The sequence below is a fragment of the Leishmania donovani genome, chromosome 29 (assembly GCF_000227135.1).
Source record: "Leishmania donovani BPK282A1 complete genome, chromosome 29".
Taxonomy (NCBI): Eukaryota; Euglenozoa; class Kinetoplastea; order Trypanosomatida; family Trypanosomatidae; genus Leishmania; species Leishmania donovani.
Genome location: NC_018256.1, coordinates 615,040 through 627,332, shown reverse-complemented (window position 1 = coordinate 627,332; position 12,293 = coordinate 615,040). Strand labels below are relative to the sequence as shown.

General features: G+C 55.8%; 1 protein-coding gene across 1 annotated transcript; it reads right to left on the bottom strand.

The window, feature by feature from the left end:
- Positions 1-70: 70 nt before the first annotated feature.
- On the bottom strand, positions 71-4,228 carry LDBPK_291480 (RNA binding protein, putative; the record flags this gene model as incomplete). The annotated part of the gene is made up of 1 exon (XM_003862519.1): positions 71-4,228. The coding sequence occupies one exon, from the start codon at positions 4,226-4,228 to the stop codon at positions 71-73; it is 4,158 nt and encodes a 1,385-aa protein (XP_003862567.1).
- Between the last annotated feature and the right edge of the window lie 8,065 nt (positions 4,229-12,293).

The window sequence follows — 12,293 nt, the reverse complement described above, 5'->3', positions numbered from 1 at the left end:
GGTGGGGGGGGGGGGGCTAGAAGCTGGGGGTGCACGCTGTTTGCCATGCGGATGTGCTGCCATATCGCACTTAATAAGAGGCGTCGTCGTAGCTCATGAGATTGTACAGGTTGTCCATCGCGTGGCCGAGCTGCTGCGAGTAGCCAAGATGGTCAACATCTTCGCGGCTGCTGCTGCTGTTGAGGCCGCTGCCAACCACCCCACCGCCCTTCTTTGACTTCATGGTGGAACCGAGGGGCCAGCCGAGGTTCAGGTCGATGTCCGGGTACATCATCCAGCCTGTCTGCCCGTCGTCCTCGTCGTCAGAGCGGCCAATTCGCGAAGGCGGCTGCGCAGTCGTGCCGGGCAATGTCCGGCCAGTGCTGCAGCGGCTCAGCGCCTTCGATGTCGACGTCGCCGTAGACGACCCTTGGTGGGCTGTCACTCCCATATCGCCGCCGCCCACGGCGTCCAAACCCAGCTTTTCCGTATCTCGCATCTGCGCGGCACTCCAGTAGTCGCCAGCGTCCGGCTGCGACCTCATGTGTGACACAGACCCGGCCGTCGGCGCATCTGCGAGCGCAATCAGGTCTGGCGTGCGCGACTCCGACAGCATGGACATCATATCAAGCACCGCTGCGGTTTCCTTGCTGCGCCGAGCATCACTAAACGGCAGCACTGTCGGGGCCGCTGCTACGGCTATGCTTGCGAGGTCGTTTATACCGGGAGCGACATTCATTGCGGCCGAGTTACTTTCCCACTGGAAAAGCAGGTGGTCGTCAAGGAGACCGGCACCGCCAAGCGAGAGGGAGCAAGGACTCGCGTCGCCGAGCTGGCCACTTCTGCGAAGAGTCGAGGCGGCCGCGCCGGAAGACGCGGTCGCGGCAGGAGCAGGGCTGCTTAGTTGGGCCCGCATCGCGCTAGTGCCGCTCTGTTTCTTGATATTTGCATTCACGTTCTCGCTGCTGCTGGTGCCACTGGCTGCACCACACAGCGGCGGGTTGACGCCGCCTACCGCACGCATCACCTTCGCCGCACATGAGGTACTGTAGTGAGACTTGGCTGCGTACACGTCATCCGACGCGTGAGCGCCATAGTCAAAGGTATTCATATCGTCAGAAGTCAACGCACCGTCGTCTGTTGATATCATCTTGGCCGCCGCTGCCATCAACGGCGCTGTCGTGAACGTTGGCGGCTCTAAGGCTGCCGTGACGGACTGCGTCAGCTCAGAAGAGAAGCGCCGCGACGGCGACTGCGGCGCGGGGGAGCGGCCTGGTGGCAGCGGCAGACCAGTCGGCTGCGCTGGGGGAGCAGCAGTGTACTTCATCGTCGAGCTGCAGCGCGTGTCGATTGTGCCGTGCACGCTGCAGCTCGCTGCAGAGCCGGTACCAAGGGTGCCGGTGACTTGGTAGGGTTGGAAGCCGTTGGTGTTGTTGCTCGCAAATGAGGCCGCAAGCTCCGAGTTGAGAGGGGCTGCCAACGTGCCAGTGGCGGCGCCAGCGCTGTTCGCGCCGCTGCTGCCGCCCCCGCCACCACTGGTCCCGCTGCGAATGGCGTGCATGGACGAGGAAGTAGCACGTGGGCCATGACGCAGGTTCGACGCACCACTAATCGCACCAGCCTCTGCCTCTGGGGCAACACGGCGGGCGAATGAGCCGTTGCTTCTGGAATGGGCGCCGCTGCCAGCGGTGAAGGATGCGCTGGTGCTTGGCGGCAACCCCCGCGGGAGATGCTTCTGCGGAGTCGATGCGCACGAAGGCGGGCAGGCGTCTGGCGGCAGTGTGTTGGCGCGCCGAGAGGCAGAGGATGAAGGAACAGCAGCGGCGGCGGCAGCAGCAGCGGCTGACCGGCTGAGGGGCACGGAGGGGTTGGTGCTCGTGTTGCTGCGTGGCTGTGGGATGAGTCGATATGGCGCTGGGGCGTGACCGCCACTCAAAATGCTGCCACCTTCAGATTCTGCTGGTACAGGTCGCTGTTGTTGCGCCTGCTGTACCGCGCCGGAGCGAGGCTGCGGAAGCACCAAGGTCTTTGGCTGAGACTGCTGAAAAGATGAGCTGCTGAGCGGTGCTGTGGAAGAGGGCTGCGCTGACTGCGGCAGAGGTGAGCTGGCCACTCCATCGCTCCGCGCGGCGTCGGTGTGGGAGCCCGAAACGCGGAAGGACAGCCCACCGGCGTTGGCTCTACTCTTACTATGGTTGCTGCCGCTGCCCGAGTGTGGGGCGGCACCGGCGCCTGGCACTGGTGCGGAAGGCTGCCTCGATGGCGGCGACTTTGCAGTGGCGCCGCTGGCGGCGGCGAGGTTGCTACTGCACCGTTGCAGCATCGTGTAAAACTCCTGCGTCTCGTACGAGGATATCGGGAAGCCGCCAGCGTAGTCGCCGCCAGCAAAGCCGTTAAGGTCTGTTGAACCGCTGCCCATAGCCTGGACTGGGTGTGAGCCGCTGCTGCCCCCTACGAGCCCGAAGCTGCCAGGTGTCTGCGAGCCTTCAAGCATAGTGTCTGCAGCGCTGCAGCCTCCAATGTGCTGGGGAGTGGCCGTCGTGGCAGACGAAGACTTCGGCGGCGCCAAGAATGGTGTGGGGCTTTGAACGGGCTGCCGGGGTGCTTGTGCACTCCCAGAGGTCTGCCCACCGTAGGGGAGCACCGCTGAGTTGCTGTGAACTGGAGTGAGACTGGCGTACGGTGGGGTTTCATTTGGTGACCCGGCTGAGCCCGTTGTCCCGGCAAAGGAGCGAAGCGGCGAGAGAACGTGGGCTGCCCTGCCGTCCTGTGGCACACGAGGGTAGCTTCGACCGGCACCGATACCCGACGCCCCACTCCACCTCATTGACATTCCGCGTCCACTGCCCGACGGCAATGCTAGTCCAGCGGTGCTATGCAGCTGTGCAGCAGGCGGCGACGTCATCGGTGTGACAATATAGTCCGTTACGGGCACGTCGGACCAGCTGAGAGTATTGTTGGGGACGCCGGCCATGGTGGCAGGGTGGTGTGCGCCCACGCTACCGCCGCTGCTCACGCTGCTGTTGTGAGGCACATGCGCCACATTCCCATTCGTACCAATGCCGCTCGGGATGCCAACGTTATTGGCTCTCGCGATGTTGCCGCCAAGAGCGTTGTGCCGCACTGGTGTGTCCTCGGCCAACTTCACCATGAGTGGAATGCCCTGGCACGAAGCGAACGGCATTGTGTTGTGCACCGCGGCGGTCGCCTGCTCCGCAACGCCCTCCTGCTCGAAGGTGACAAACGCGATGCGGCGGTCATCGGTGCTGCCACTGGCGGCGGCGCTGTCAGGTCCGCTGTGGGATGAGGGGTCCGCCTCCGCCGCAGCAGTGGCACCGCCGCCGCCTGGTTGCGAAACGGCGTTGGCGGCTGCCGTGTCGCGATGGGTACTGACCGACTTCACCGAGCCGTGCTGACTGAAGAGGGCCATGAGCATCTCCTGCGTTACGTCCTTTGGGACATTACGAATAAACAGTTTTCGCATTTTGCGCCGCTCATCCCCGGAAGGAGCCTTGTCGTGCTCGCGGCGAGCCCACTGCACCGTCACCCGTTTCGAACCCGTCACCGGCCGGCCTCCCGCAAAGGCCTCCATGGCGCGCATCGCCTCCTCGTGTTTCGCAAACCGCACAAATGCGGTGCCGAGGCTGACGCCGGTGTGAATGTTGCGCATGATGGCCGAGTTGACGATTTCGCCGAACGGGGTGAACATCGCTCGTAGCTTTTCTTCGTTCAGCTCAAGCGGCAGATGCCGCACAAACAGATTCACATGGCTGTGATTTGCAGGCGGCTGAAGTTGGCGCGAGGACGGTGGGGAGGCGCCATCGCCACCTCTACCAGCGGCTGCGGGCGTGCTGCCACAACGACGGCCACCACCGTTACCACCTGTAGCGCCGCTACAGGTGGCCGGTAGTGTTGCACTGCAACTGTTGAGCACCACGCTACCAATCTGACTGCTGCTGAAGGACGACTCCATCTGGGCAGAGTCGTGAGGTTTGCCGGAGCGCTGCTGCTGTTGGACCTGATTCTGAAGCAGTTGTTGCGAGCTCAAGGCGTGTGGAGAGAGGTTGGCCGCGCCCGGGGTGCTACGGCCAGTTTGCTTTGCCCGCCCGCACTGCTCACTGCGGATGCTGGCCTGGTCCTCACCATCCTCCGCGCCATCGGTGGCGGCGTCTGTGTTCAGTTGGCTGCTGCCTTCCTCGCCGCAACCGCGTCGGTGACGGTCAAGAGGATCGGTGCGACGCAGTCCCATCGGGACATAGGCTGCCGGAGCGGTGGAGTCAGGTGTAGGGGGGGATGGTGGCAACGGCAAACCCGCTGGCACTGACGCAGGAGAGGAATAGTGACCATGCCGGCCTAAGCCAACGCCACCGTTAATGAGACGCGCGTGATGTCCTCCGTGCACAGGATCGCTTGTGTCACCAGCATCGTCGACGCGACGGCTGATGACGCCGCTGCTCGAGAGAGGCTCCATGACGCGCGTTGTGGTAGCGGCGGGTGCCAGCGGCGCACACTGCTTCGAAGAGGAAGACGATGACGTCGCCCTCGTGAACTCCAGGGACGTTGTACCGGCGCTAGAGCTCTCTCGCTTGTCAAGAGGGCTGAGCTTCCCCGGTAGCGTGACCTGGATGCCGTACGTCGCTGCTGCTGTAGCTGCTGCCTGGGAGGGTGGGGACAATCACGTTTGCAGGGGAGTGGGTTGAAGCAAGAGCCGCCAACTGCATAGATGTCTCACTATTCTTTTTTTTTTTGCGGCCTAACAGATTGTTGAACGAAGGAGAAGTCTTCGACCTCGGAAAACTAGTGAAAAGGCACAGAAGATAGCTGGTTCACGCCTCCTTCAGTCGTCACGAACTTTGGCAAGGCAGCAGAGAGAGAACCTCAGCTCAAGAGCTGCTGTGGCAATGGCAGGGGTGGAGTGGAAAAGCAGAGAGAAAACGAGAGAGCTAGCACAAACAACAAGAAAAATAAAACCTTCAACGTACTTGCCCACACACACGCATGACGGACGGCGCCAACCGAAAAAAAAAAGAGCGCGAAAGTAAACGATGAAAAGGTGCTGCGATATGCCGGCGCGAGAAGACTACAAAAAAAAGAAGTAGGTAGGTGCAAAGACGAAGAAATGATGAAGGAAAGGGGGCGGAGGTACCCGGCCAAGCTGACGAGAACACGCACACAGGCACGATAAAGGAGGGAGGGGGTGCGAAGGCTTCGAAGAAAGGAATACAACCTAAAGGTCGAGTACGTCTCTATTTTTTTTTTCTCTCCCCTCTGCGTCTCTTGCTGTTGACGGCCACACGCTTCTTCTAGGGGAGGGAAAGAGGAGAGCAAAACCAACAAAGAAGGCAAGTGAAGTTGAAGAGAAGCGAAGAGAGACGCGGGAGGGAGGAAGGGATGAGACGCCGATGGAGGGAGAGTGCAGTGTTGGCCGTTCCTTAATGGCCGCCCCGCCCCAGCCCTCTACTTTTCTATGCGCTTTTCTACTCTGCTCTTCTTTCTCCTCCTTTTTGTTTTGTTTTTTGCTTGTTTTTAGTGTGGCGCCTTCTTCGATGTCCCTCGGAGACGCGCGCGCCGATAATAAAAAAAAATAGCACCACCGCAAAGAAAGAGACACGGGAGAGCTACTTACACAAAAAAGGGGGGACGAGATAACCACTACAAGGACACACACGCAGGCAAACAAAACGAGGAGGAAGAGGGGAGAAGCCGCGTCTCAGGAAGAGAGTGCAGACGAGGCAACGAAAAAAATGCGAACAAAAATCTGTCTTTTCTTTTTCCAAGCAAGCACTCAAGAGGTAGGTGTGAAGGAGGGAGGGAAGAATATGCAAGTCGACGTATCTGCGCCGGCTGGTGAGCAAGAGGTCGCCTTCCCAATGCGTAAATACAAGAGAGTTGTGCCCCCCCTCTCTCCCTTCTCCTCTCCCTTCGATGCTCTCTTGAGCACAGACGGAAAATCAAGAAAAAAGAAAACGAGGTAGAGAGACGCACTGGCTGACAGACAGACAAGCTGAGAAGAGGCAGTACAAACGCTACAAAAGAAAGGAAAGGAAACAGGGCGTCGAAAAGCAAACAAGAAGCACGCGATAAACGCAGGACACAGAGGAGAGCCGAAAAAAAAAACGATGAACTCGACGAGATAGGCGTGTGTGTGTGAGAGAGAGAGAAAGATGCAGGGGGGAGAAAAAGGGAGGGGTAATTCAGAGGGAAAGAGAAAGGGGGTGGGAGAGGACGAGCAGAGAACAAAACAAACAAAAAAATAGCGGTGAAGGCTGACGGACGAATCGTGAGAGACACAGCCCGAGAGAAAAGACCGTAAGAAGCGCGTAAAGAAGCCTGAAGAGGAGAGCACAAGAAAAACGAAGTGGATAAAACAAAGAAAAAACGCAAAGAAAGAGAGAAAGGGAGAGCGCCAGGGCGACAACAACAGAAAAGGGCCGAAAAGAGAAGCGCTCCCAACAGCGAACAGCCACGAAAAAAAAAGCAAAAGGCGTAAGGAGCACAGATGCACAACACACAAAGGAAAGGAGCGAAACGAAAAAAAGGAAAGAAAGAGATGGAGCTACACCAGTAGTAGCCACTAGTGAAGACAGCAACGTCGCGATACGAGCGAGCAAGGAAAGGGGTGCAGGAGGTGGTCGCGTGAGGGGGGGGGGCAAGAGCAAAACAAAGAAAAAAGAAGGGACGAAACAAGTCGAGGGAACAAGAGGAAACAAACCAAACGTCGCACAGAAGAAAAAGAGAGAAGTGGTCAAGCAAGCGCGGACAACAAAGCCGAAAAAAAAAACACGTAAACTGAATCAGACGGAAAGGGGAAAAAGAGGGAAGGGCGAGCAAGCAGCGCACGATCAGCACAGAGACACGCACGCACACACAAAGTCGCAAGGAGAAAATAAAAACGAGAGCGAGGAAAGTCGAAGACAAAATTTTCAGGAGAACGTCAAGCAGAGAAGCTCACGCGCACACACATACGAAAAAAAAAGAAAACGCCAATCCAATTGAGAACAACGAGTTTGTTTCCCTCAAAGTCAAAGAGCAAGATAAAATAGATGTGTGAGCAGTGAACATCCAAAAAAAAAATCAAAAAGCCAGGATAAGTGCAACAGGGATGGAAGATAGCCCCTACCTCTCAGCCCTACGCAGAATGCGGTAGAGCCGAGCGCCTGTGCGTGATTTTGATTGTGTCTCAACTATTCCTTTTTTTTTGGTGCGTGTGTGTGTGCGTATTGTGTATTGTTTGTTGCTGCTTCGCAGGAGACACGTTAATGGGGCGAGTGGTCGCCGAGAGAGAGAGCGAAACAAGCAGACAAATGTGGCTGGAACTTATGTTTCGCCTTGCTCCGCGTGTACGTGTGTAGCGTGCTGCTGCTGCCGTTTATAGCTCCCTCTCTTTTCTTGTCACTGCGCCGTATCTGTTCAGCGTTTGCCGAGAGAATCAAACGTCTTTGGACTCCTGCTTTCAACCTTTCTGTCTGGCACACTTGAGTTCGTTTTATTATTCGCGCGATTTTTTCGACTCGTGTTCTTCTCCCTGATCTTGCGTCTCCCGCCAGGGCCTCTCTCTCGTTTCCTTTTTTCTCTGCCTCTTCGACTGCCGTGTTGTCGACCTCGCCCCTTCGCTCCCTTTACCTTTTCGGGTGTTCCTGCGCGCCCGGTATCAACGCCGCCGGGGGGAAGCCGATGGTTTGCAGAGAATGAGACACACAGAGACAGATATATGGATATATATATATATATAGATACAGAAGAACGTCACACGCTACTGCCAAGATACAACTAGTTCGTACAACAACAACAACACACGTACAAGATAGCGACAGACGGAGCGGAAGAGGAGGAGGAGGAAAGGCAAAGCAAAACAAAACGGAAAATAAAAAAGGAACGTCAGCACGAAGAAGTCAACGGCAATGTGCGTTTCTTTTTTTTGGTGTTTCCTTCAGAGCATGCGACTAAAGACAACAGCGACAAAGCAAAAGATGGAAAGAGATGGCACAAGCCGAACCCCTTCGCGACGTTTTTTTTTGTTCTCTCTCTTGTTGCTCGTTTCGTCGGCCGTTACGCTGTGTCGGGGTGACTGCGCGGTGAGGCCAACATGAATGGCAAACAAAAAAAAGAAAAAATGGCGTTAAACAGAGAGAATCAGCACGACAGAGAGAGAGGGACCGAAAGAAAACAACCACACACATATATAGATGGATCTATCTATATATAGATATCCGTCAGACTGTTTAGATACGCCGCAGTTGCACAACAAAAAGAGCGAAAAGGAAAAAAACGCACAGAAGTGAGAAGTAAGAGAGGAAAGAGATCGGCAGGCACACGAGAGCCGGTATACGCCCCTGGCCAAGCGCAAGTCTCAAAGGGATGAGGTAGCGTAAACCGCAGTCCAGTATGCACTCTGCGCCTGAGTGCGTTGTCTATGCCCGGAAGAGGGAGGAGGAGGTACAAAAGCAGGTGCGCTGTGAGGCCCGGGCAACAAGCGGAGGGGTGTTTGGGGATGTGGCAGAGAAAAGCGGAAAGAACAGAGAAAAAAAAACGGGTCTTCGCGGCCGTCTTTGATGGGAAGGAGGGGAAGAGAGGCTTGTCTTTAGCGAAAAGGAGGAAAAACGACAACGAGAAAAAAGGGGGAAAAAAAACGATAGAGAAGACAACCAAAGCCAGCAGAATCGAAAGGCAGAAACGAACAACACGGACAACTCACAGCAGCCTTGTTTGTTCGGTTTTACTTTAATGACGATTACGACCAAAAAAAAAATGCGGGCGTGTTTTGTACTCGTTTTCGTGTTCGGTTTTGTCTTTGTGAGTGTGCGTGACAGAGAAGTTGCCTGTGCGCTGTTCCTGACCCTTCAGGAGGAACAAAAAAAAAGGGGGTGAGACAAGGAGGGTTTTACAAGGCAAGCGCAAGCCGACCGAGAACGAGAAGGGCAAGGCGGGATTGCCGAGGAAGGAAGGGGAATGGGAATGGGCAAGCAAGCACCAAAGTAGACAACGACGGGAGGTGAGGGGGAGTTCCTGATCGGCGTCCTCGTCGCTCTAAAACGGAACAACCACAGAGAGAGAGAGACAGACAGGCAGAGAGACAAGACAAGCACGGAGAAGAGAAGGAACGAAGATGTTGAAACGCAGCGGTCAGAGAGAGAGAGCAAAAGTGGAGACACCACCCAAGCGTAGAAGCGGGAACAGATGTGTGACGAGAACCGGACGCGAGAACGTCAGTGCGGAAAGGGTTGTGGCGACAACAAAACAGGAAACACGCAGAGGGAAGTAAGCAGATTGAAACAGATGAGCAAGAGGAAGAAGAGGGACACAGCAGCAGAAGCACCGGCAACAGCTGAACCAGAAACGCCGCAAAAATGCAACACCCAAACGACGACAAACAAAGGGGGAGCAAGTAATGAACTTATGGATGCTAATGTTGTTGGTCTTTTTTCCTCTTGTCTTGTTTGCTCTCGATCAATGGCAGTCTCCGTGCGAGCAGAGACCTCTGCTTCGATGTTGATCCCTCCACAGCGCACCGCACGCCCAGCACACCAACGTCCGCACAAACAAACGCACGCGCACGAAAACGCAACGTCCGCACACACCCCGTCTGTTTGGGGACGCGGAAACGAGCACGCTCAATCGACAGCACTATACTCGATGCACGAGAGCAAGGAAGATAGATTGACAAGAAATGCACACGCAGATAAACGCCAACGTCAACAAGAACAGCGGTAGCAGACTATAAGAAGGCAAAATTACGAGCGATGCGAGCACCCCAATATATATATATATAGATATATTTATGTATATATTTCACCAACGGCCAGAACTGGACGTGTCGATGACACAAAACGGCACCATACAAAAATACGGCCACCGCACGCAGACAGACACAGAGCAGCAGCGGGGTGACACAGCTCGAAGGAAAATGGAGACAGAAAAACAATGGGACGGGCAGGTAGAGTGAGAGAGTGGGGAGGGGGTGGCCAGCGAGGAGTCCCAAACTCACAATGTTCATGCACGGCACCGAGAGCAGAGATCAAGCAACAAGTCAAGAAGCAACACGCACAGAGGAGCCAACAAAGGAAGAGGGAGCGAGAGAGGGGGGACGCTGAAAAGACAAAAAGACAGTGGATGACGGAGAGGGGAGAAGGGGGTATGGTTTGTACTATGGAGGGAGGGAGGGAGACAAGAAACAGCTAGACAATGAGAACCTGTAACAGAGGCATAGCCACACAAACACATAAAAAAAACGCGCACAGATCGATGCACACGACGCAGGTACTCATGCACAAAAATACACAAGATCGCAGACCCACAAAAGCAAAGACGGCACCCACCCACTCACGCAAGCGCAGGAGGACTAAAGGCGGAGGAGCGGAGAGGGGGTCTGTTCGCCTGTGTGCCTGACTATATCGATAGGTGCTCACGAGGCGTGTGAATTGGTGTACGCAGGTGTGTTGCTAGCGCAGTCGGTGGTAATTCGCGAGCCTCTGTATGTGTGTCGATTCAAAACCCGTGTCGTTGGCCTCGGCCTGCAGCCGATGACAACGGTAACCTTCTCTCTTTGTTTCTGAGCACCGCCACCAGACATGCAGACGCGCCTTTTTCTGAGGGTGCGTGAGCGAGCGAGAGAGGAAAGGGTCGTCGAACGGCGCAGGAAGTGAAGCGCACACACACACACACACAACGAGACAACTAAAGGAAGAGCAGGAGAGAAACTAGTCGCAGAGCGAGTAAGATGCGTGCGAGACAGAGAAGCGCGTCGTGGAGCTCCAACCCCCGAGACTTTGACGGAGCAAGATCGTGGAACCCACGAGATAAGGGGAAAAAAGAAGCAAGAGTACCGGCCACCGAGGGAAGTGGGAGGGTGGCGCGCTTGGTAGTAGAGATGCGAAAGGCAGGGCTTGGTTTGAAGAGGAAGGAGAAGAGCAAAGCAAGATCAAAGGCCGAGAAGAGACACAAAAAGAGAAACGAATGCGTGTGTCGGCGTGTTTGCGTGTAAGCGTCGTGCTTCGTAGGCAGGAGGAGGGGAAAGAAAAATACGAACAAAACAATTTTCGACTCTACGGAGGTGGCGGTGGTGAAGAGTGGCGCGCGTGCAGAAAAAGGGGGGAAAGGAGGGGATGATGGGATGTGAGTGGGTGCGTGCGGGTCGGAGAGACAATATTGTGATGCGAAGAAAGTAGAAACAGAAAGGTGTACGCCAGTATACGAATCCGAGTAATAGAAAGAGGAAGAGGGCGGGGGAAGACAAGAGCTAGTAGAGAGTACAGAAAGGAAGGGAAAAGAGTTGGCGGTGGGCGGTGCGAGACTTGGTTTCGACCGCATGGTGGGCACCTCTATAGGTCCGAGCGTCCCTTTACTACAGCATCGCGACGCTTTCACAGACCACGAAGACGGTGAGGAGAGAAGACGCCCAACAGAGGTTCAGTGTATGCGTTACCAATACCATAGAAAAAGATGAAAGTACGCAACGGCCGAAAGAACGAGAGACAAGCACTCCTCTACCTCCCCCTCGCAGGAATGATGGCCTCACTCCTCCATAACCGCTTGTCTATGTGTATGTGTGTGTATGTGTGTGGTTATCTGTTTTTTTTTTTCATAACGGCTTTCCGGTGCCAAACAAAAAACCATATGCGTAACTAAAAACGGAAACGAAACCATAAACATACAAGCTAAGGATCTCCCAAAATCGCATATGCAGGGCACGCAGCAGGCGCACTGAGAAGCACAATGCGCACAACAAAACAAAACAAACACGCACGCACACACACACAAAAACAAAAGGGGAGAGGAATGGGTGAGCAATTTGAATACGCGCGCAGCTAAATCAGAGGGGCGGGGAGAGAGAGAGAGAGAGGATGCACTACCGCTCACGCGATCGGGGTGAGACGTAACGACAGAAAAACAAACCGAAAAAAGGAGCACTTCTTTTTTCTCTGTCGTTCTAGGGTGCCGCTCTACCATGAACAAAGCAATAAATGTACCAAAGCCAACACAGTTTATCTACCCCTGTCGCACTGCCGCCACATCCGCGTCGACCAGGACGAGCAGTTCTGCCGTCGAAATCGGGCCATGCGTCCCATCGGCTTCTCTTGCCCTCCCCCGCACGCATGCCGCGCCACCCGGCGGCACACGCGCATGGGTGGACCGCATGCCCTGATCCAAGCAGGGCCGCCTTCAGGGTCCCGCTCGTGGGCGGAGGCCGTGGCGTCTGCCGTGCGGGTAGAAGGGGGTGGCGATCAAGGGGGCATGCCGGGCGAGCGCAGCAAGGAAGTCGGCCACACGCAGGCCAGGGCCCTCCGAGACCTTGCACGCCCTGCCTGCATGCCATG